Source organism: Aspergillus candidus, assembly GCF_002847045.1.
Source record: "Aspergillus candidus strain CBS 102.13 unplaced genomic scaffold BDW47scaffold_51, whole genome shotgun sequence".
NCBI lineage: Eukaryota > Fungi > Ascomycota > Eurotiomycetes > Eurotiales > Aspergillaceae > Aspergillus > Aspergillus candidus.
In genome coordinates this window covers 1-18,516 of record NW_020194056.1, presented here as the reverse complement: position 1 = coordinate 18,516, position 18,516 = coordinate 1, and the positions used below count along the sequence as shown (strand labels likewise).

The 18,516-nt window shown below is 51.0% G+C and overlaps 9 protein-coding genes across 9 annotated transcripts; 5 read left to right on the top strand and 4 right to left on the bottom strand.

Annotated features, from left to right (window-relative positions):
• Nucleotides 1-131: 131 nt before the first annotated feature.
• Nucleotides 132-966, bottom strand: BDW47DRAFT_128414 (uncharacterized protein; the record flags this gene model as incomplete). The annotated part of the gene is made up of 4 exons (XM_024816847.1): nt 132-224; nt 305-366; nt 461-782; nt 859-966. The coding sequence occupies 4 exons, from the start codon at nt 964-966 to the stop codon at nt 132-134; spliced, it is 585 nt and encodes a 194-aa protein (XP_024669100.1).
• Nucleotides 967-1,385: 419 nt separating this feature from the next.
• BDW47DRAFT_110924 (uncharacterized protein) lies at nt 1,386-2,165 on the bottom strand. Its single transcript, XM_024813835.1, has one exon. The coding sequence runs from the start codon at nt 1,991-1,993 to the stop codon at nt 1,529-1,531; it is 465 nt and encodes a 154-aa protein (XP_024669099.1). The 5' UTR covers nt 1,994-2,165; the 3' UTR covers nt 1,386-1,528.
• A 2,074-nt stretch (nt 2,166-4,239) lies between these two features.
• BDW47DRAFT_119779 (uncharacterized protein) lies at nt 4,240-4,809 on the top strand (the record flags this gene model as incomplete). The annotated part of the gene is made up of 3 exons (XM_024815397.1): nt 4,240-4,534; nt 4,585-4,673; nt 4,729-4,809. 3 exons carry the CDS (start codon nt 4,240-4,242, stop codon nt 4,807-4,809), a joined length of 465 nt encoding a protein of 154 aa, XP_024669098.1.
• A 446-nt stretch (nt 4,810-5,255) lies between these two features.
• On the top strand, nt 5,256-6,885 carry BDW47DRAFT_110919 (3-ketoacyl-coA thiolase peroxisomal A precursor). The gene is made up of 3 exons (XM_024813834.1): nt 5,256-5,393; nt 5,471-5,921; nt 5,992-6,885. The coding sequence occupies exons 1-3, from the start codon at nt 5,384-5,386 to the stop codon at nt 6,788-6,790; spliced, it is 1,260 nt and encodes a 419-aa protein (XP_024669097.1). The 5' UTR covers nt 5,256-5,383; the 3' UTR covers nt 6,791-6,885.
• BDW47DRAFT_110917 (RraA family protein) lies at nt 6,886-8,373 on the bottom strand. Its single transcript, XM_024813833.1, has 5 exons — nt 8,136-8,373; nt 7,995-8,070; nt 7,580-7,887; nt 7,358-7,459; nt 6,886-7,255 (listed from the first exon to the last, which is right to left on the bottom strand). The coding sequence occupies exons 1-5, from the start codon at nt 8,283-8,285 to the stop codon at nt 7,079-7,081; spliced, it is 813 nt and encodes a 270-aa protein (XP_024669096.1). The 5' UTR covers nt 8,286-8,373; the 3' UTR covers nt 6,886-7,078.
• Nucleotides 8,374-9,049: 676 nt separating this feature from the next.
• BDW47DRAFT_119777 (uncharacterized protein) lies at nt 9,050-10,373 on the top strand (the record flags this gene model as incomplete). The annotated part of the gene is made up of 3 exons (XM_024815396.1): nt 9,050-9,408; nt 9,564-9,750; nt 9,891-10,373. 3 exons carry the CDS (start codon nt 9,050-9,052, stop codon nt 10,371-10,373), a joined length of 1,029 nt encoding a protein of 342 aa, XP_024669095.1.
• Nucleotides 10,374-11,187: 814 nt separating this feature from the next.
• BDW47DRAFT_68197 (arylamine N-acetyltransferase family protein) lies at nt 11,188-12,541 on the top strand. Its single transcript, XM_024819601.1, has 3 exons — nt 11,188-11,753; nt 11,854-11,899; nt 11,958-12,541. The coding sequence occupies exons 1-3, from the start codon at nt 11,329-11,331 to the stop codon at nt 12,471-12,473; spliced, it is 987 nt and encodes a 328-aa protein (XP_024669094.1). The 5' UTR covers nt 11,188-11,328; the 3' UTR covers nt 12,474-12,541.
• A 34-nt stretch (nt 12,542-12,575) lies between these two features.
• On the bottom strand, nt 12,576-13,417 carry BDW47DRAFT_68187 (NADH dehydrogenase [ubiquinone] 1 alpha subcomplex subunit 1). The gene is made up of 5 exons (XM_024819600.1): nt 13,230-13,417; nt 13,048-13,140; nt 12,966-12,969; nt 12,756-12,850; nt 12,576-12,699 (listed from the first exon to the last, which is right to left on the bottom strand). The coding sequence occupies exons 1-5, from the start codon at nt 13,275-13,277 to the stop codon at nt 12,679-12,681; spliced, it is 261 nt and encodes an 86-aa protein (XP_024669093.1). The 5' UTR covers nt 13,278-13,417; the 3' UTR covers nt 12,576-12,678.
• A 123-nt stretch (nt 13,418-13,540) lies between these two features.
• BDW47DRAFT_110911 (putative histone acetyltransferase) lies at nt 13,541-18,395 on the top strand. Its single transcript, XM_024813832.1, has 5 exons — nt 13,541-13,782; nt 13,911-14,652; nt 14,777-14,856; nt 14,926-14,973; nt 15,029-18,395. Exons 2-5 carry the CDS (start codon nt 14,156-14,158, stop codon nt 17,662-17,664), a joined length of 3,261 nt encoding a protein of 1,086 aa, XP_024669092.1. The 5' UTR covers nt 13,541-13,782; nt 13,911-14,155; the 3' UTR covers nt 17,665-18,395.
• The last annotated feature ends 121 nt before the right edge of the window (nt 18,396-18,516 follow it).

Below are 18,516 nucleotides of genomic sequence, written 5' to 3'. Positions count from 1 at the left end.
ATGGCATAGGAAGTTGTGTATTGTACATTCTATACTTGTTATACATATTTGCATTTTCCGTTTGATATGGTATGTATGTATATCTTTGTCTATCCAGTCCTTTTATCAAAACAGTGTTGAAATCCAGTCCCCTAGTCTCTAGACTGATCACCCTTCTGCACCGGTCTTGGAGGCGCCGGAGTCGAAAACGCGCCCTTGACAGCGCCGAAGACAGCATTGCGTAGCTATAACACCACTGTCAGTACCAAACCATCAAACCAAAAGAGAATATGAGAAATATCGGGGGGGGGGGGGATAAACGAACATCATCAAACGGACTCCCCCGCTCATCCCACTCCATGAAGAGCACCGCATATAACACCACAACTAGCAGCAGTCAAATTAGCACACCTACCATACGATAACCAAGAGCGTAAAGACAAGAATGACTCAAGAAAGGGAGATAAAGGGGGGGACACACAAGAGATAACCCCCCACTGCACCAGCTTGGTAATCTTCATCCACTGGGGCCGAGCGAATTTCAGCGCCGCGCGACGGCGGTATTTGCGCTCGAGGCGGAACTGGTGTTTGGGGGAGAGGCGGCGCATGTCTGGGGGCCAGGTGCGTTTGGGTTTGTAGGGGGCGTATTTGTCTGATGCATATTCGGAATCCGGGGTGTCGTGTTCGGGGTTTGTCGGGGGGGTGGTGGTATTGTTGCTGTTGAGGCGGAAGGGGGAGGAGGAAATTGGCGAGGAGGAGGAAAAGAGGGTGGATTGAGTGGTTGTGATGGGGCGAGTTTGGTTCTGTGGGTTTGGATCTGTTAGGAAAGTGTCTTTGATTTGGGTTGGGTCTGAATGTGAAGCATGGACAGTGACGTACAACGTATGAGGGGATTCGTTGGCCGGAGATGAGTTGAAGCCATGGTGATGGGGAGGATGCGACGGGGCGCACGGAGGGAATCGTGCGGAGGAGACGTATGGGAAGCATGGGCGCTTGAATTGTATATATTAATCGGCAGTATTGGTAGAAAGATAGAGAGAGAGAGTACAGTCGGAGTAGTACAGGTTGTTGTTGCGATAAGGACGGTGGTGAAGAGACGGAGGTGTTGCGGAGAAAAGTCTAAGGCGGAAGTAAGATCGTCGGCTTGCCATCTCCACTTTGGCCCGACTCCCGTCGATCACAGTTGATGGACTTCCAGCTTTGTCTAGTTTCTCTATAAAAACATATCTAGTTCCGTGCAGGAATGGGTCCTCGGATATCATTGATGTAGTTATCACAGAGAAGCAAACAAAAATAATATTATGGACGATCGAAAGTCTAAAATCTTCCAGGGATGCTCTGTCTACTTCTTGAAATATCCTGAGAAACCCATACAAAGGGAAATTTTAGATGTTATTAGATAGATCCATGACCACTTCGGACTATAAGTGCTAAGTCTATGAAGAAAAAGGAAAAGCGCCCCATTGTATCTCTGCTGTCCGTCCGCTAAACGAGTATCCATACGCCAAAGTTCCAAATATTCACCCATGTCGTACCACTTTCTTCAGCACTATCGATTCGTAGAGACTACCCGAGGATTGCCATAAACAACCTGTGCATTGAAATTTGCAAGAAATGGTGTGATGGCATCAAAGCCATTGAGTCGATGGAGCTCCGCCATTTTCGTGGCAAGAGGTCCGTCTTCCTGGGGCCATCTGACGACGAACCAGCCCTTTCTCTTATGGTGCCAAAGAACATAGACTGGAAGGATCGTCTTCGTTTCGTGCGCCGTGTCAAAATCATAACCAGAGTTGTAGACATCGATGGACATAAAGGTGCGGTCTCCCCTTATTTCAATTGCGAGGAAGCGAATCCGACTGTCATCCTCCCAATTTGGAAAGATTTCATTGATAAAGTTGCCCGCTGAGACACGATAATCACTGGAATCCAGTCTTTCGGTGTGCACCTTTATCACAAGTCGTTGTGTCTCTGCCCTTTCGAATATCTCTTCACGAATTTCGGTGACGCTGGACATGGTGAGCGAGTTGCAGCATCGTCGTGTCCAGGTCTGATAAAGAAGGGTATCAATGAAGCTACAGAGGCTGGTAGGCAACCGGTGACTCGGTACGTAGTTTGTACAGTTTGCACTTCAAACACACGACGGCCTAGATCTGCTAGCTGATCACGTGGCTTTCACCCGCTCCAAGATGCCTTCATGCCTCTCTTTACCCCTCTAGAACGACGCGAGGGCCAGACTCCAGGCATTCCTTGACATATGCCGAATATTGCAACTGTACCTTTTTTTTTTTTTTTTTCCTTCTTCTTCACCTTGAGTTATGGTATAATTTCAACCACTGTCTTTGTAGTGACGAATCTACTCTTTCTAAGTCGAGGTGTCTGTTCTCCCAAGCGACACGAGTCATGAGCTCAGGGATGGTTCGGCGGAGAATAGTACTCTCGAAGGAATCCTTGCTAACATAGAGGATACGACTGAAGGCCAGAAGCATGGCATGAAGAGAGCAAATGCTCTTTGATACGGGGTCGAATCAAACTGACTAGTAGGATCAATGAGCTAGGTCAATGACAGTAAGGTTGTGCAGAATCGACTTCAGTCGCTGGATCCGAAGCTAAGGGACGGCACGATAACCAGGCCTTACGGCGAAGAGACCTTCGGAGAAGTTGTCGTGGTGGAAACATTAACAGGCTTCAACTTCCCTGCTCGCGGGATGGACACCCGGTGATGACATGCAAAAGCGACATGCGGGGTAATATGGATGTTATGGTTGTGGCTTGGAGATCATCACTTCCTGTGCCGTCAGAGTCCCTGGAACATGCCAAGGTATCATGTTGGTATTCCTGGTTGGCAACGAGAGTGATAGATAGAAGCGAACAAATAAGCCTTCAAATTGCCACACAAAAGCAAGAAGCCAGCCACCTCCCAGAACTGGACACTGAAGCTCGCCAGACGGGGCTGATGACTTCAAAAACAACAATAGATTCTGATGCCAGGCTACCTTGGGTAGAAGCTTTGTTCCCAACCCCACATTGTGCTTCTCAGGGATCTCTCGAACACAACGCAGGCACGAAGTAGTAAACCAAGATTTTTCGCTCAAACTGGAAAGCTATTGGTAACTCTCTTGCGAACTTGGCGGAGTTAAATATTGATGACGAGAACATTTTCCTGGCAGCCACACAACAGTAAAGTTTTGTTGAGGTTCAGTTGTATGGATGACACAATTGCCTCGATCACAACCGGGGGGCTCCCTTCTCACATGGCCACTAGGACAACCGCAGTCTTCAAAGTATCTATCCTCCCAGTGGCACATCTGAAAGTGATTAACGTCTGTTTGTTGAAGCTTCCCCCCTAACTAACCTTGAAATGTAGCAGATTTCCTTCCGTACGGTCAAAGCCCCCTCAGGACTGGTTGACCATTCAATGAGAAGATGGCGTGGAAAGTGGTGCCAGCGACAAAGGGGAGGTTTTATGTAGGCAACCTGTTCCAGAACTCTCGTCTTTGGGCAGCTTTGGGCTGCGAGGCAGAGTAGTCCACTTGGCCAACATTGCTCGCGCAGCCTTTCCAAATGAGTATTTATACCTAGTCAATAGCTCTAAAGCTGCATGGTATTAACCCATCGCTAGGGCCCTGCACGCTTTTCCTAGTTCGGAACATCAGGAAATTTAGCAAAGTAATCATTGATAGTCTTGTGTAGTATGGGAGAATTGCCTTGTTCCCTGATATTATTTGCGTCCATTGGCACGCTGCCATCTCCAACAGTCCCATGCTATTCTAGGGGATCACCCACCCAAAAGAAATAAATGTTTCAGGCGAAGGGCTGTCTGTGACATACCGACAGTTTCATTCTTGTTGGTATGGTTGTTTAGAGCTCCTGTTTAAGATCTGGCGACCTACCATCCTACCTTCTGAAATCGAGACGAAGAAGTGTACATATTATAAAGGTACTATGACATAAATCTGACCATCAGCATCAGTTTGCCATGTCAAACTGAGACAGGTACCAATGTGATCGTCTCTGGGAGATTTCCATGCCTCCTTACGTTGGACTAAACCCGTTGGTCATCCTCTTGCCTATGCTTAAAAACAAGGGATGCTCTTTGTCACACAACGACAAAGGAGGTTGCCATCGTCCTGGTATACTGACAACAAGAGAGCGCCAGGCAAGATAAACCCAAAACAACCGTCTCCTCATGCTCGAGCAATGGTGCCTTCGAGGTCTCTCCTTCAATAGATCATGGACAGTCATCCAACCTCATCCTTTCTCATGCCGATAAATAGGTCACGATGGCAGTGGTCAACGAGGTCGAAGGCGACAAGCATCTCCCGCTGTGGTCGACAACTAAACTCCCGACGTCACACAGAAGGCGTGCAGACAGGGGTAGTCGATATCGATGACGACCTCCAGAGTCCACGAAACTGGCCCAACTCAGAGACTGGCTCACGGTGGCCCTCAGCACCGCCTTCATCTTCCTTACGGACCAAGATGAGGCACCAGCGTCAGGTGTCATCGCCCACGGATTACACATGGAATCCCATCATGTTCATCTATCAGCGGTGCCGTCCTGGAGTGTCGCATCTCTCGGCCTCTTTTCTTGACGCATATTTCCAGCGATATTTTTGGCCTTATCGCTGTATCATCGACAGTTTATCACCGGCATGATCAGCGACTATTTCGGGCCGACCGGGAGAGCCATCGATGTTAGGGCTTTTATTCTCGCCTTCCGGTCGGCGCCATTGTCGGCGGGTTCACCAGCAATCTGCATGCTGGAGGGTGAGTTTCTTTGCAACCTCGGCTGCGGCTGCCGTCCTCACTTGCGGAATTCAGCCTTTATAGCAAGTAGTTATGCTGTGTAACTTTTGTCCGAGACAGTATCTGAGGGAATTATTAGGTACACCCAGGTCTTGGTCGTATGGCAGACCGGCTGGAACATTGCAGCAGCCCCATGACCGAGAGCGCTTTCGAGACAGGAATGTGTAAACAGACGTTTGCAGATGATCAGAAAAATCGATAGACTCCTATTGATCGACAAGCTGATGATGTCCGTCTGATGACAATTCCAATGCAATCTCCGAGCCCATCACTAATCACACTAATCAAAGACAGACTCGGTTACGTCAAGGTTCACATGAAAAAAAGCGCCCCCATAATGCCCGTCTAGACACGTGACCCGGCAGATCCCGGAACAACGTTGATACGGCGAACCTCGGTACTTTCACGGGATGGGGACATCTCCTTCTCCTACAAAAGGCGATTGCTCCGAGCTTCATCCCCGGATCTCTCCTCCTCCCCCCGATTTTTATAAGAAGAACCGTCCCTTCCCTTGTCCCACTCCTTGGATTTCATTCTCTCATCTTCTCTCATCTTGGATCTTTTTTTTCGTTCCTGATACCCCTTTGACGTCATAATCATGTCTGGTGGTGAGTTTTCCAAAGAGACAAGAAGTTTTTTCCCCCACCATATGATAAAAATCACTAACCGTTTTTTTTTTCCACAGCCCAACAGCGTCTGAACCAGGTGGCTTCCCACTTCGGCCCCGGTGGCAAGAAGGGAGCCGCTGCCATCACCGAGAAGCACCCCGATGATATCGTCATCACCTGCGCTCTCCGGACCGCCCTGACCAAGGGTGGTAAGGGTGGCTTCAAGGATACCGCCGCCGCCGACCTGCTGGCCGGTGTCTTCAAGGCCGTCGTCGACAAGAGCGGCATCGACCCCAGCCAGGTCAACGACATCTCCGTCGGCTCCGTCCTGGCCCCCGGTGGTGGTGCCACTGAGTTCCGTGCCGCCGCCCTGGTCGCCGGTTTCCCCGAGTCGGTCGCCGTCAAGTCTCTGAACCGTCAGTGCTCCAGTGGCCTGCAGGCCATCGTTGATACTGCCAACGCCATCCAGACCGGCATGATCGATGTCGGCATTGGTGCCGGTGTTGAGAGCATGTCCTCGCAGTACGGGTACGTACCTCCTTAAAAACAGGGTTTTCCCCATCGTGAAATTGAGAATCAAAGTCTAACTGGACAATAGCCCCGGTGCCGTGACCGAGTTCTCCGACCTCCTGGAGAGCCACCCCGAGTCCGCCAACTGCAAGGTCCCCATGGGTGTCCTGTCCGAGAAGATGGCCAAGGAGCGTGGTGTGACCCGTGCCTCCCAGGACGCCTTCGCCGCCGCCTCGTACCAGAAGGCCCTCGCCGCCCAGAAGGCCGGCCTGTTCGACGCCGAGATCGCCCCCCTGGAGGTCAAGTGGACCGACCCCAAGAGCGGCGAGGAGAAGACCATCACCGTCAAGGCCGATGACGGCATCCGCCCCGGCATCACCGCCGAGTCCCTGGGCAAGATCCGCCCCGCCTTCGCTAAGGACGGCTCTATCCACGCGGGCAACGCCTCGCAGATCTCTGACGGCGCCTCCGCCGTGCTGCTCATGAAGCGCTCGACCGCCGAGCGCCTGGGCCAGAAGATCATCGGCAAGTACGTCGCCGCCAGCGTGGTCGGCGTCAAGCCCCTGCTCATGGGTATCGGCCCCTGGAAGGCCATTCCCGTCGCCCTCGAGAAGGCCGGCATCACCAAGGATGACGTCGACATCTTCGAGATCAACGAGGCCTTCGCCTCCCAGTGCGTCTGGTGCATCAACGAGCTCGGCATCCCCCAGGAGAAGATCAACCCCAAGGGCGGTGCCATCGCCTTCGGCCACCCGCTCGGCTGCACCGGTTCCCGCCAGATCAGCACCCTGATGACTGAGCTGGAGCGCACCAACAAGAAGATCGGTGTCACCAGCATGTGTGTCGGTACCGGTATGGGTATGGCCGCCGTGTGGGTGCGCGAGTAAGGGGTGTTTCTCAAAAAAGCAATGATCTGGCATCATGATTCTTTTTCTGTCTTATATATATCTCTGTTTTAGTTTCTAGTTTCTTGTACAGCGACTTGGTTTGATGTTTGCATACTACCTATCAACTATCAACGGTTTTAATCAAACCGAATGAAATGCTATGTACAATACCTACCTATGGAATAGTACATCCTGATCAACCCACCATCACATGTAAACCATCAATAATTCCGCCCCTGATATCCGATATATACACACATCTTGAAAAGTAAATAATCACACGAAGATCTAAATCTTCGTCCTAAACTGCTTGAACGCATCAAACACAGACATCCCCTGCCCCACCGCATCCTTCACCTTGTCGTCCATGGCAATCAGCTTCGGCATGACGTCGAGCACCTGGTCGAGGAGGTCCCGGGGAATGAAGACGACTCCTTCGAGAGGGTCGCAGAAGATGATGTCGCCCTTTGAAACATTAACACATGGGGATTTCAAATGCGGGAATCAAATTCAACGTGGCGAGAAGGAGAAGGAGAAGGAGAAGGAGGTAGGGAAGTCAAGACGTACCGGAGATACAGTCACCCCTCCTCCGACTGTCACGGGGACGTTGCGCGCACCGGGTTTGGCCTCGGCTCCTGTTCCGACGGTTGATGTGCCTTGGGCCCAGACCTATCATCATCATCATTAATATTTTCAATCAAGGAAAAGTACATAGTATGCGGTATTGGTGATAGGAAACGAAATAGCAAAAGGAAGAAGAAAAAAGATTGAAAGAGGGAGAAAACGGACCGGCAATCCACACCCCCTGATCTCGTCCAAGTCCCGCACGCGCCCATTAACCAGCGCGCCCTCCACGCCGAGCGTCTTCATGCGCACCGCCATGATACCGCCCAGCACGGCGCAGTATTGGCCTTGAGGCTGCTCGATGACGGCGACGGTACCCGGCTCGGCGAGATCGACCCAGTGCGTGCCGGCGGGGAAGCCGTGGGTGGGGTCGGACGAGGCGGATTCGGCTTTGGGGATGAATTTGAAGGTTGATGCGGGGGCGATCAGCTTGGGGGTTGTTGTGTTGCGGCCGATTGTGGGAGTTAGGGGGGCTTTTTTCCGGATTTGTTAGTTTTGGATTTTGATGTTTTATCATATATAGCGGTATGCCATGATCCCTTACGAGAGAATGGGGAGAGATTGAGGAGTGAGGACATACTGAAGTCGGCTAGGTGGCCTGCGCGGGGTGTTGTTCCCTCGGGTAGTTTTTGGATCTTGAGCAGTGCGTCGGAGACCTTATTGGTGGTTAGTATTGGAATTGGAGAACTCGGTAGATTGAATGGTAAGTCAATGAACATACATCGCAGGCGGAGTAATTACGCAGGGCGTCCAACTTTTGGGCGATGGAGGTTGCGGCCGAGGACATGGTGCGGTGGACGGTGGGGATGAAGGTTGGGGAGCGGAGTGGAGTGGAGATGATTCGGGGAAGGACTCGAGGCGTGAAAAGCATGGGGAAGTTGGTAGAATAGACAATGTTTAGAAATTTGGGAGTAGAGTAGAGAGAGTAGAGAGTAAAGTATAGGAAGGATTCCGATGACGGAAGAAAGGAGATCAGATTAGGGCTTTTAATAGTGATAAGGAGTGTTCCTGATCAGCATCGGGTGTTCTAGGATCATGACGTATGATGATGCTTATTAATTACTGTATATTCTAACTATCAACTTGAGTTTCATATTTACACTGATCAATATATTATGATGAATAATAACATGCAAACTGGCCCCTCCTTTGAGTATATTTTCAAACCTATAGGGGTTGTCTGTCTAGAGTTGTACTTATTGAGTTGTACATCACTGGCTTCTCAACACTAATCAAGCTACATTTACCCTCGTTCAGTTGAGAAAATGGCAGAGAAGTTGAACCCAACTCGGCAAGTGAATATTGCCAGTTAATCAAGTGATAACCATGGACTTATTACCTGTCACTGTTTTGGAGAAGTCGGCCTGCAGTCGGGTTGAGATTTACGCTTAGGCTGTAGGCTACCAAATCTTTTTTGTATTATAGTTTGATCAGGCTTCGTCTACCTCTCTTGGAATATATTCGGCAAATTCAAACCGGTCTCAAATCTGGATACATGTCTCTTCCAATATAAACGAGCATCTATCTGAGTTATCCGGTCTACAGTATCAAGATAGACTGCTTCGTTTGCTTGATAAATATTGAAAGTACTTCTGACTTGAGACCGACATGACTTTTCCACATAACCAGCGTCAGATGTTCCTGGAAGGAGTCCGGCCCTTGAGGCCAGACCGCGATGCAGCGTTGAGGCTTTTTGATAGTATCATACAACATTTTGAACCGTCACAGACAATCAAAAACAGCTTCAAACCAGTTACTTTGATCCGCCTGACGAAAGAGGAGGTTCTCGACAAGGATAGTTTTATCAACCTCTTTTTCCCACTGATCGAACACTATTTAGATGGTACCCCACTCGACACAAAGCCCTCCCTCCATCGCATTCTACCTCGTTTGGACGGCTTCATTACATGGACCACCGAGAACCAACGTGCCCTTGGTGAAAGCCTGGCCATGTTCGCGAGGTTTTTGATCGATGATTTTTTCTTGCCCTGTAGGTTACTATACACAAGCTTGGGCTGCAAGCAACTAAAACTGGCCCAGTGATAGAATCAGCTGACAAACGATATGAACCTGCGCAAACATCTCTTTTTGAAACTCTGGAATATTCCTCCCCTTCACACCGAGACTGTTACGTGCGTGATCGCTATAGATGCGTTGTAACCGGAACATTCGATACTGGGGAAGCTTATAAGCGACTCAACAGATACGGGGACTGTTGCCGAGATGACAATGGAGACATGTTGTGGCCGGACGATGAGGCGATGGAATTTCTGAAAGTGGCCCACATAGTTCCTCACGCTCTTATGTCCTCCACCAATATGGACGATCCAAAATTGGTGTGTACCTGTTGCACTGAACATAGGACTACTGACGAAGGCCAAAAGCGTTGTGACATCTTTGTAGCCGAGGGGTACTTCCTGGAAACAGTACCCTTCCAGATTCTATTCTTTGATCCCACCGCCTACAATCTATCTAGACTGAACACATGCAGATGACCCATAGGATCCTGAATATGTTCAATCCCACTGTTGTCCCTCTCATCTGTGGGACTAACATTGGTTACCGTCCCATGAATGCGCTCACTATGACCCGTCCTGCTCGCTGGCTGTTTTCTCAATTCAGAATAGCTTTCGAACACATTGGGCCTCACATTTACAAGATCGACTTGGTGCGCCCAGACTACCCGCCCCATCTTCAAAGGGTTAAGCTTCCTGTCACCCGGACCCTCGATCTCGCCCCAGACCACGATATAGACCCGCCGTCAGCTAGTCTTCTGAAGATCCACTCTGCCGTCGCGAAAATTCTCCACCTGAGTGATGTAGGTCGGTTTATTGATCGATTTTTTCGGGCGATGGGGGAAATGGAAGCGCCGCTATTTAAGCCAGATGCAACGAGCCGTTTCGACGAGTACGTGGCTTTCAATCTTGCTGGTTGTTTTAAGGAGATGTCTACGAACTAGAAGTCTCTAGGTTTTAAGCCGCTAAACTGCTGGACTTCAACATTTAACACTGTTGAAGTTATATTACCGTAATGTGGGACGCGAAATGGACTCTATTATGCAAGCGAGGGTACACGTTTATCAGTTATCTAGAAAGATATCTGACTGTGGCAGTTGTGGAGTTGCGAGACATGCATGCAACCGACCAATATGTCAGCTAACTTGCGTATTTTCCGACCTAAGTTGATTTTTTTGCAGTCTTGCAACTATTCGCGACCTTTTATATCTTTATGATTCATTAATATCATCAATGCTTTGACCGATTCATCGGTCCTCCCACAGCAGTAACGTTTATATCAAGCATTATGTATTGAGGTTGGTCCAATAAAATGGAGACTTGAGGATGTACCTTAATATGAACTATGTTGAATGTATCATACATCTCTTCAAGTTGCGTTATACAAAATACAGGTCACTCTCCCCTAGCTTAAAGACCTGGCCGATATGCAGATGAACCTCTTTTCTTATATTTCAAACCATCTCCAATATCTGCACGTCACATTGATAGAATCTTATTTGAAGCATCTCTAGAGATTTTGATCAGGCTTTGATTCTATTTTTAAATAGATTTCCGGTACTTCTAACGTATGTGTTGAATATCTTGGATATTTATTCCGGTATCATCAACCTGAATATGAACCCAAGCACACGGGATATGGTTAAATAAAACTATACAGGACAGTAATATAAGCACGGAAAGACCGTGCTTATAGATTTAACCGCCAGACACAACCATGGCCGTTCCACTCACCCACAATTAGCCCGATGGCTAGTACCTTAGTTCACTCGGGGAACCCCGCCGCGGGCTCGGTTGATTAATGCCGTATCAGAATACCGTGCTATCTTTGAGCAATTGACACCATGATCTTCTCCCCATACATCTCTCTAAACAATTGTATAGTACTCACGTAGCACAATGCCATCCAACACCCCCACCTACAACTCCGACCAACTCGAGCTCTACCTCCAGCGCATCCAATATGCAGACGCCACAGCCAGTCCCACAGGGGTTCAACACCTCCGCCTCCAGTCCCTCCAGCAATCCATCCAGACAGATCCCCTGACCACGCTGACAATCCTGCAACGAAAGCACCTGGCTGCTGTCCCGTGGGGTAACTCCGCCTTGCATTACTCGCAGCATCGCACCATCTCCACCCACCCCGCCGCCGTCTTCGACAAGCTGGTCGTGCGCCGGCACGATGGCTACTGCATGGAGAATACCAACCTCTTCTATGGTGTCTTGTGCTCGCTGGGTTACCAGGTTTATCCTACGGGAGGGAGGGTGTGTAAAACTGTGACTGGTGGAGAGTTCAAGCCTGGTGAGGAGCTGTATTTATCACTGTATGTCTTGTTTTTTTTTTTCCTTTTCTTTATCTTTCCGTCTTGAGGCTTTGAGGCTACGTGCTGGTTGGATGGTCGTTGCTGATGCTGTGTCTTGCAGAAACCACATGGTCTTGATTGTGACCATTGACGGCCAGAAATACATGGTGGGTTCATTCCCCCCTCCCCCTCGCCCAAAAGATAAATGCTAATGGAGTTCACCAGGTGGACGTGGGCTTCGGTAACAACACGCCAACCAGTCCCCTCCCGCTACGGCCTCACGCAGCAGAAGAAGCAGTCACCTGCATGGCGCCGAGCGAAATGCGCCTCATCCACGACGCGCTCCCCGAGTTCGTGGACCACACGCAAAAGGTCTGGATCTACCAGGTGCGGTACGAGCCGGGCAGCGCGTGGGTGCCACACTACTCGTTCTCGGAGGTCGAGTTCCTGCCGCAGGATTTTGCGATGATGAATTTCTGGACTAGCCAGGGGCCGGCGAGCTGGTTTAGGCAGGCGCTGTTCTGTACGCGGCTTGCCATTGACGAGGCCACTTTGGAGCCGCGCGGGGTCTATATCTTGTCCGGGAAGGACGTGAAGAGGAGGGTGCTGGGGCAGACGGAGGTGCTGGGGACGTTTGCGGTGGATGGGGATCGAGTGGAGGCGCTGGCTAGGTGGTTTGGGATTGTCCTGTTGCCGCAGGAGGTGGATGGGATTCAGGGGATGGTGTCTGAGATTAAGTAGAGCTTTGCATACTACCTAGGAGGATAGGGTGTTGTTGGTACGATATGATGGGATCCGATTGGTGGATGGTACATATGGAAGATTTCTTTGTTTCTTTTTTTGTCTTTTGTATATAATTCAATTGCGGGATATTTATCACAGAAGCGCAGGAATAGAGTGAGCGAAGAAGAGAAACTCATGAAGTTGATATATCGATTCGGGTGTTCTAATAGATCCGCTTCTCCAACTGTTGCATACGTTAGTTTCATCGCACCTCCCACTGACAGAAACCTTAAACCATACCTTCCACGGGTTGCTGACTTCGAAGCCATTGGGCGCTACCACATTGGTCGACTGGCCTCGCTTCGTTCCCGTGAGTCTGTAGTCCCGTTCCATCACTGTGTTCGAATGATTAGCTTCAACTTTGAGAACGACCGAGAGTCCCCTCCCTAGCGAGTGATATTCCAATTCCATCTCTTCAGGTAACTCGGCGAATCGGGTCATGTCACGTACTTTGCTGCATAATCGTTAGCCCAAACTGTTCCGATCGCAGCGTCGTCCGCTCCAGAAAGAACAGAGACCAGAGGAAACTTACTCTATCCCACAGATCGCGGTTCCAGCGCGCCCGCTTGCCCTCGTTCGACAAGGTTTTAACCGCTCCCAGACCAATACCAGTCACACCGAACATCTGTCAATCCGCCATGCCGTCAGTCACTGACTCGGTTGTTTCCGGGAGAGGGGGGGAATGGAGCGAGATAAAGTTGGATTTCCACGTACGCCGATGATGATCCCATAGGGAATCAGAGCCTCGAAGGGGACACCCATGGTTGCTATGAAAGGAAGGTAATTGGCGTGGAGAAGAAGAAGACAGAGGCAGAAGAGGAGGAGGAGAAATGAATAATTGAAGGACGGTGGTTTGACGACCGCGGGAATGCCGCTGAGGTCTGGCGCATAGCTGACCAAAGCGGTTTAGCGGGGCAAGGAAAAGGCGGCTGAGTCAGCCGGTCAGCCATCCAGCGACCTCCAACAGCCAAAAGCAGGAGAAGGGGCGACGGTGGATGATGGTTATGATGATTATTATTCCGTTGCGTTGATTCAGAGGACCATTCAGCTACATCCTTTTCACTATAATCTTCGCCGGATTCTCTGGTACCTTCCAAATCGATAATTAGACGCCTCGTCCGCTGTGGATCGACGCGCCGCCGTCCAACCTCCTCCCCCCGACTTCGAACGCAACTTGCTCGCTCCTGAGTCTTTGACGACGATAGTACTCTCCGTGGGGTTACGCCTTTCTTTCACCTATTTGTTTGCCTCTACTCTTCTGTTTTATGTTGGTTTCTCCTTCGCGCGTCGTTTCGTGTTCTATCCATTCTGCCTTCTCTTTCGAATGCTTGTCACTCCCCGTCCATGGTTGTGTTGATTGCGCTGCTTCCCCAACTCGTCGCTAATTCAACACAGTAGAGCTGCGCAGTTTCCCTACCTTAGAGAGGCTCGTGGGACAACCGTCTGGTGGTGAGCATCGATCGCATTGATGTTCCCCATGCGGCACTAGATGATTGTCGACTCGCACGGGGAGCTTCAGTAGCCTCAACAACTGCCAGGTTACCGATCAACCACAAGAGATTAGAGTTTCCTTCACACAACCCTTCCTCTCTCCCCTCTCGGGTAAACCGCTCAACCTGGCGACCGCCGTGACTGTTACCATGCCGGCTGGTGTTGCGCCGCCGCCGGTCCCCGACGACCACGACCCCCAGGTGAAGCCCTCCACGGCCGCGGTGGACAGTGACCTGGACGCTGAGGGCGAGGAGGAGACCGACCTATACCAGATGGATCAACAACTTCAGGATGCCGTCCATCGTGCGTATTCTGGAGAAACCGACGAGGAGGATCGAGGTGGTTCCGGGGACGAACAAGATGCGGAAGGGGAGCCGGATACGGAGATGAATGGGTCCGGTGAGAACGATGAGACGGAACCCGTTGGGGCGGTCAAGCTGCCGGATGATGCCCCCTCGGTAGGCGAGGATGACGATATTGATGCCGATGCCGATGTTAATGGGGATCCGGCCTTTGAGAACGACAGCAACAGTGATCGGGAGGCTTCTGCTTCCAGTAGCCCCGAATCCGATGACGAATGGGAGGCAGAAAGCAATGCCCGGGAGGATGCCGAGGTGGACAATAATACGGTTCGCGGTAATTGTCTGTGAGTGTAAATCTTTTTTCTTTTATCCCTCTGGTATTGTTGTAGAGCTATTTGTTTTCGATTGTGTGGTTTTCAACACATCACTCCGGAGGTACACTATCGTGAATGCTGACAATATAATCAGATTCTGTAACCAGGATGAGTATCATGATCCAAGCGAGGAGTATGAGGAGTATTTAACTTGTGCAGTCTGCGGCGATCACTGTACGTTGATTTGCGGCCCGGCGCTCCCCAAACTCTTGGCGATCGTTACTAACCTGGTCCTTCCGACAGCTCACCGGCAGTGTGCCCGTGAACAAAGCGCACTAAACGATGCACAAGGTATTTTCCGGTTCTAATGACTGGTGGAGGATCCTCGATGCTAATAAAGTTGCAGACGCCCCCCCTTGGAGATGCCCGACCTGCGTGCGGGAGAAGCTGGAACCTAGCGTTGGGGAGAGTAGCGCGCCTCAGCGAATGATGGGTCCCAAGAATATGAGCAAAGAACTCATGCCCGCCCACCGTGGGGAGGAGGGCTCGGGTTTCCACTCAATCTTCAACACGGTGTCGGTGAATGAAGATCTCTTGAATAGTTCCCGGTCATTGCGCAAGAGGAAAACCCAGTCGGTGGAGGCAGAGGAACATATGCCGGTGCTTCGAAAACGCCTGCGGCAGTCGTCGACGGGGGTGCGCGATCTGGTCGCCGAGAACTCCGACACCATGTCCCCCGTGCGGACTCGCTCCCGGCGGACGCGGAAGAGTGAACCGGAGACTTGTCGTGTCCTTTCGAAACAGTACGGCAAGCTTGTCCTAGCGTTTCGTCTTGACGAGACGAAGGTGTCCAAGATCCTCAATTCGGCCCGAAGGGCGCAGGCTCGGACCCGGCGAACCGCTTTGGCAACTCCTGCCGCGCATGAAGTCCCGGCACAGGCACACCAGGTACAAGCACATTTTGCCCCTGTCACCCCCGCCTCCTACATTGCCCCCTTCTATTCCTTCAACGACCGTGAGATGGACGAGTCGAAATCGAAACCTTACGGCGGCATCCTGTCCGAAACCGACGCAGACACGTCCCGGACACTACCTACCCAGTATGATCGCGAACGGTTCGAAGCTGCGCGGCAACGAGCCGAAGAAGCGTGGCAGCAACGGCTTCTTGAAGCTGAACGGGGCGGAGAGCCTGTGCAGCACGTCTCCCAGAAAGTGTCGGGCCCGCCGTCCAAGATCAAGTACATCAACTTTGGTGGGTACGAGATCGAGACCTGGTATGCGGCCCCCTACCCCGAGGAGTACAGCCGCAACCGGGTGCTTTACATCTGTGAATTCTGCTTGAAATACATGAACTCCGCCTTTGTCGCCTGGCGCCATAAGCTCAAGTGCCCGGCTAAGCATCCCCCGGGTGACGAAATCTACCGCGAGGGCTCCATCTCCATTTTCGAGGTCGACGGGCGAAAGAACCCGGTCTACTGCCAGAATCTGTGTTTGCTCGCCAAACTCTTTTTAGGGTCGAAGACCCTTTACTACGATGTCGAGCCTTTCCTGTTCTACGTCATGACCGAGATTGACGATCTAGGTTGCCATTTTGTCGGGTATTTCAGCAAGGAGAAACGGCCTAGTTCTGCCAACAATGTCTCCTGCATTCTCACCCTTCCCATTCACCAACGGAAAGGATACGGAAACCTCCTGATCGATTTCTCCTATTTGCTGACCCGAATCGAAGGGAAAACGGGCTCTCCGGAGAAACCGCTTTCTGATCTGGGTCTGGTGTCGTATCGGAACTACTGGCGACTCATCCTGTCCTACCAATTACGCGGCCAGAAAACCCCGCTCAGCATCGTCGACCTCTCGGAGCGGACCGGCATGACTGCTGATGATATCGTGTCCGGCTTGGAGGCCCTCCGCGCTCTGGTGCGGGATCCCGTGACCAAGACGTATGCGCTACGCCTCGACTATAATTACTTCGAGGAGTGCATCAGGAACTGGGAGATCAAGGGATATGTCCAGCTGAATCCGGACGCCTTAGTATGGACACCATACATCATGGGCCGGAACAACCAGTCTCATTTTGATCGTGCTCCCTTACACGCCGTTGCGCCGCGAGAGGGCCTGGAGGAGGAGGAAGAGGAGGAAGAGGAAGAGGAGGAATCCGAGGGTGTGAAAGAGTCCGGGAATGAAGACGATCAGATGTCAGCAAAATTCGGCGGGAAGGGCAGCACGGTAGCCCCCGCCACGAACGGCATCACGCACCCCGACGCTGGAGGCCCCAGTGAGCCTGCTGGACCTCCATCTACAGGTCTTCTCACCAACTTCAACGGCTTTCACCACCAGACTACGGGTTCCACAGTGTCCGATGCTCCCACAGCGGAAGAGAACCCCGCCGCCAGTATCCCGGCCTGGCGTTTCGAAGTCTACCCGCCCGTTCAGGCCCCGATCTTCAAGCGGAAGCCCGGCCGACCATTCGGCAGCAAGAGCACGTACAACCGAGTTGGCTCCACCCCAACCAACTCCCGGATGAGCGGTCGGAGCACCCCGCGACGGCCCTCGGCTCTCACGGCCATGACGCCCGTGGCGAACACGCCAAGTGTACGGCGGGGACGCAGTGCGAAGCTCGGCGATTCTCCTACCAAGGGCTCGCCAGGCCCGGGCGGCAAGACCAACGGCATTGAGAACGGCCAACTAGATGACGGTGCGCCTACATCCGTAGGTGGCTCGGACGCGGGTGTCCAAATCGACGCGCCAGCAGCGAAGTCTATCTTTCCTGAGGACAGTCAAGTGATAAACGGGGTCACCGAGGCCGCAACTGTGGACAGCAAGCCCACCGAGACCTCAACCGCCGATCAGCCCGTAAGCCCGACGTCCAAAGGCAAGGGTGCACAAAGCAAGGCACAACTCTCTCGCTCGGTCATACGCAAGTCGATCGTAGAGAAGGTCGAAGTCGTCCTGCCCGCTGATGATAACGAGGACGCGAGCCAGACCAACGGTGGGAAGACTGTCATCACCGATGCGGACGGTAATGTGGTCACGGAGACATGATTATGGACGGGTACTGGATATTGGTACTGGGATTGGGTGCTTGGGACTTGGGTACTCACTTCCTAAGAGGCATTCGAAGGCGGCGTTACTACGTTATTAGTTTTTTGGCGGATTTTTTTCTCATTTTTCTTCTTTATTATTCATTCCTACAAGGTCTTACCTGTATGGATTCACTTCATGGTTTTGTACGTGTTATCTATTATCCATCCTGTATTGGTTTTTTTCTTTTTTTTTTCACAGCAAGGAGTGGGCGGCAATTGGAGTTTGAGCGGTTGTTTTGTTCATGTTTATTCACTTCTATCTTTTCTTAATCATTTTCTCAGAGGTGACTGAGTTTGAAAACAGGGCATTGATCTTTTTTTATCCTTCCATCGAGATTTTGCCCAGCTGAACTTCTGCTCCTGTATGGAGTATTCCTTGTTTCATTGCAGCTGCGGACTCATCTTGTGTTTTTTGTGTCTTGTCTGGCTTGAGTTCTGTCGATTCGATCACATAATCAATGTACACTCGAACACTCGAAGACTGGAAGACCGAGAAAGGAAAGTACACTAGTATAGTATCTCAGGTAGTAGGTACCTAAGGTAGGATCAGCCTACTTACGACAATGTATCCATCCTGTCTGGTACCTACCCCGTCTGTGCAATAAAGTGGACTTTCCTATCTGGTCAAGTCTCTATTCAGCTTAACTCTGGGCAGGCTCTGCACTACCGCATCCGGAAAGTAGCATTCTCCATTCGTTCTGTTTCTGACTCGTCAAGAAGGAAGGAAGGGAGAATTGATCTAGATCAAACATGACACATGAGGAAGGAAGCAATATTACACCTTTATTTATGTATATCTTCTATTTTTTGA

What these genes read in the sequence shown, in the direction of transcription:
- BDW47DRAFT_110924 (XM_024813835.1), bottom strand. Translation starts at nt 1,993, where the DNA reads ATGTCCAGCGTCACCGAAATTCGTGAAGAGATATTCGAAAGGGCAGAG.
- BDW47DRAFT_110919 (XM_024813834.1), top strand. An exon ending in AGCATGTCCTCGCAGTACGG is followed by an intron (nt 5,922 to 5,991) that starts GTACGTACCTCC and finishes ACTGGACAATAG; the next exon opens with CCCCGGTGCCGTGACCGAGT.
- BDW47DRAFT_110917 (XM_024813833.1), bottom strand. Translation starts at nt 8,285, where the DNA reads ATGCTTTTCACGCCTCGAGTCCTTCCCCGAATCATCTCCACTCCACTC. An exon ending in AGGCCACCTAGCCGACTTCA is followed by an intron (nt 7,888 to 7,994) that starts GTATGTCCTCAC and finishes TCCGGAAAAAAG; the next exon opens with CCCCCCTAACTCCCACAATC. An exon ending in GAGGGGTGACTGTATCTCCG is followed by an intron (nt 7,256 to 7,357) that starts GTACGTCTTGAC and finishes AATGTTTCAAAG; the next exon opens with GGCGACATCATCTTCTGCGA.
- BDW47DRAFT_68197 (XM_024819601.1), top strand. Translation starts at nt 11,329, where the DNA reads ATGCCATCCAACACCCCCACCTACAACTCCGACCAACTCGAGCTCTAC. An exon ending in GAGGAGCTGTATTTATCACT is followed by an intron (nt 11,754 to 11,853) that starts GTATGTCTTGTT and finishes TGTGTCTTGCAG; the next exon opens with AAACCACATGGTCTTGATTG. An exon ending in TTGACGGCCAGAAATACATG is followed by an intron (nt 11,900 to 11,957) that starts GTGGGTTCATTC and finishes GGAGTTCACCAG; the next exon opens with GTGGACGTGGGCTTCGGTAA.
- BDW47DRAFT_68187 (XM_024819600.1), bottom strand. Translation starts at nt 13,277, where the DNA reads ATGGGTGTCCCCTTCGAGGCTCTGATTCCCTATGGGATCATCATCGGC. An exon ending in CCTATGGGATCATCATCGGC is followed by an intron (nt 13,141 to 13,229) that starts GTACGTGGAAAT and finishes GCGGATTGACAG; the next exon opens with ATGTTCGGTGTGACTGGTAT. An exon ending in AAGTCAGCAACCCGTGGAAG is followed by an intron (nt 12,700 to 12,755) that starts GTATGGTTTAAG and finishes CGTATGCAACAG; the next exon opens with TTGGAGAAGCGGATCTATTA.
- BDW47DRAFT_110911 (XM_024813832.1), top strand. Translation starts at nt 14,156, where the DNA reads ATGCCGGCTGGTGTTGCGCCGCCGCCGGTCCCCGACGACCACGACCCC. An exon ending in TGCAGTCTGCGGCGATCACT is followed by an intron (nt 14,857 to 14,925) that starts GTACGTTGATTT and finishes TCCTTCCGACAG; the next exon opens with CTCACCGGCAGTGTGCCCGT. An exon ending in CGCACTAAACGATGCACAAG is followed by an intron (nt 14,974 to 15,028) that starts GTATTTTCCGGT and finishes ATAAAGTTGCAG; the next exon opens with ACGCCCCCCCTTGGAGATGC.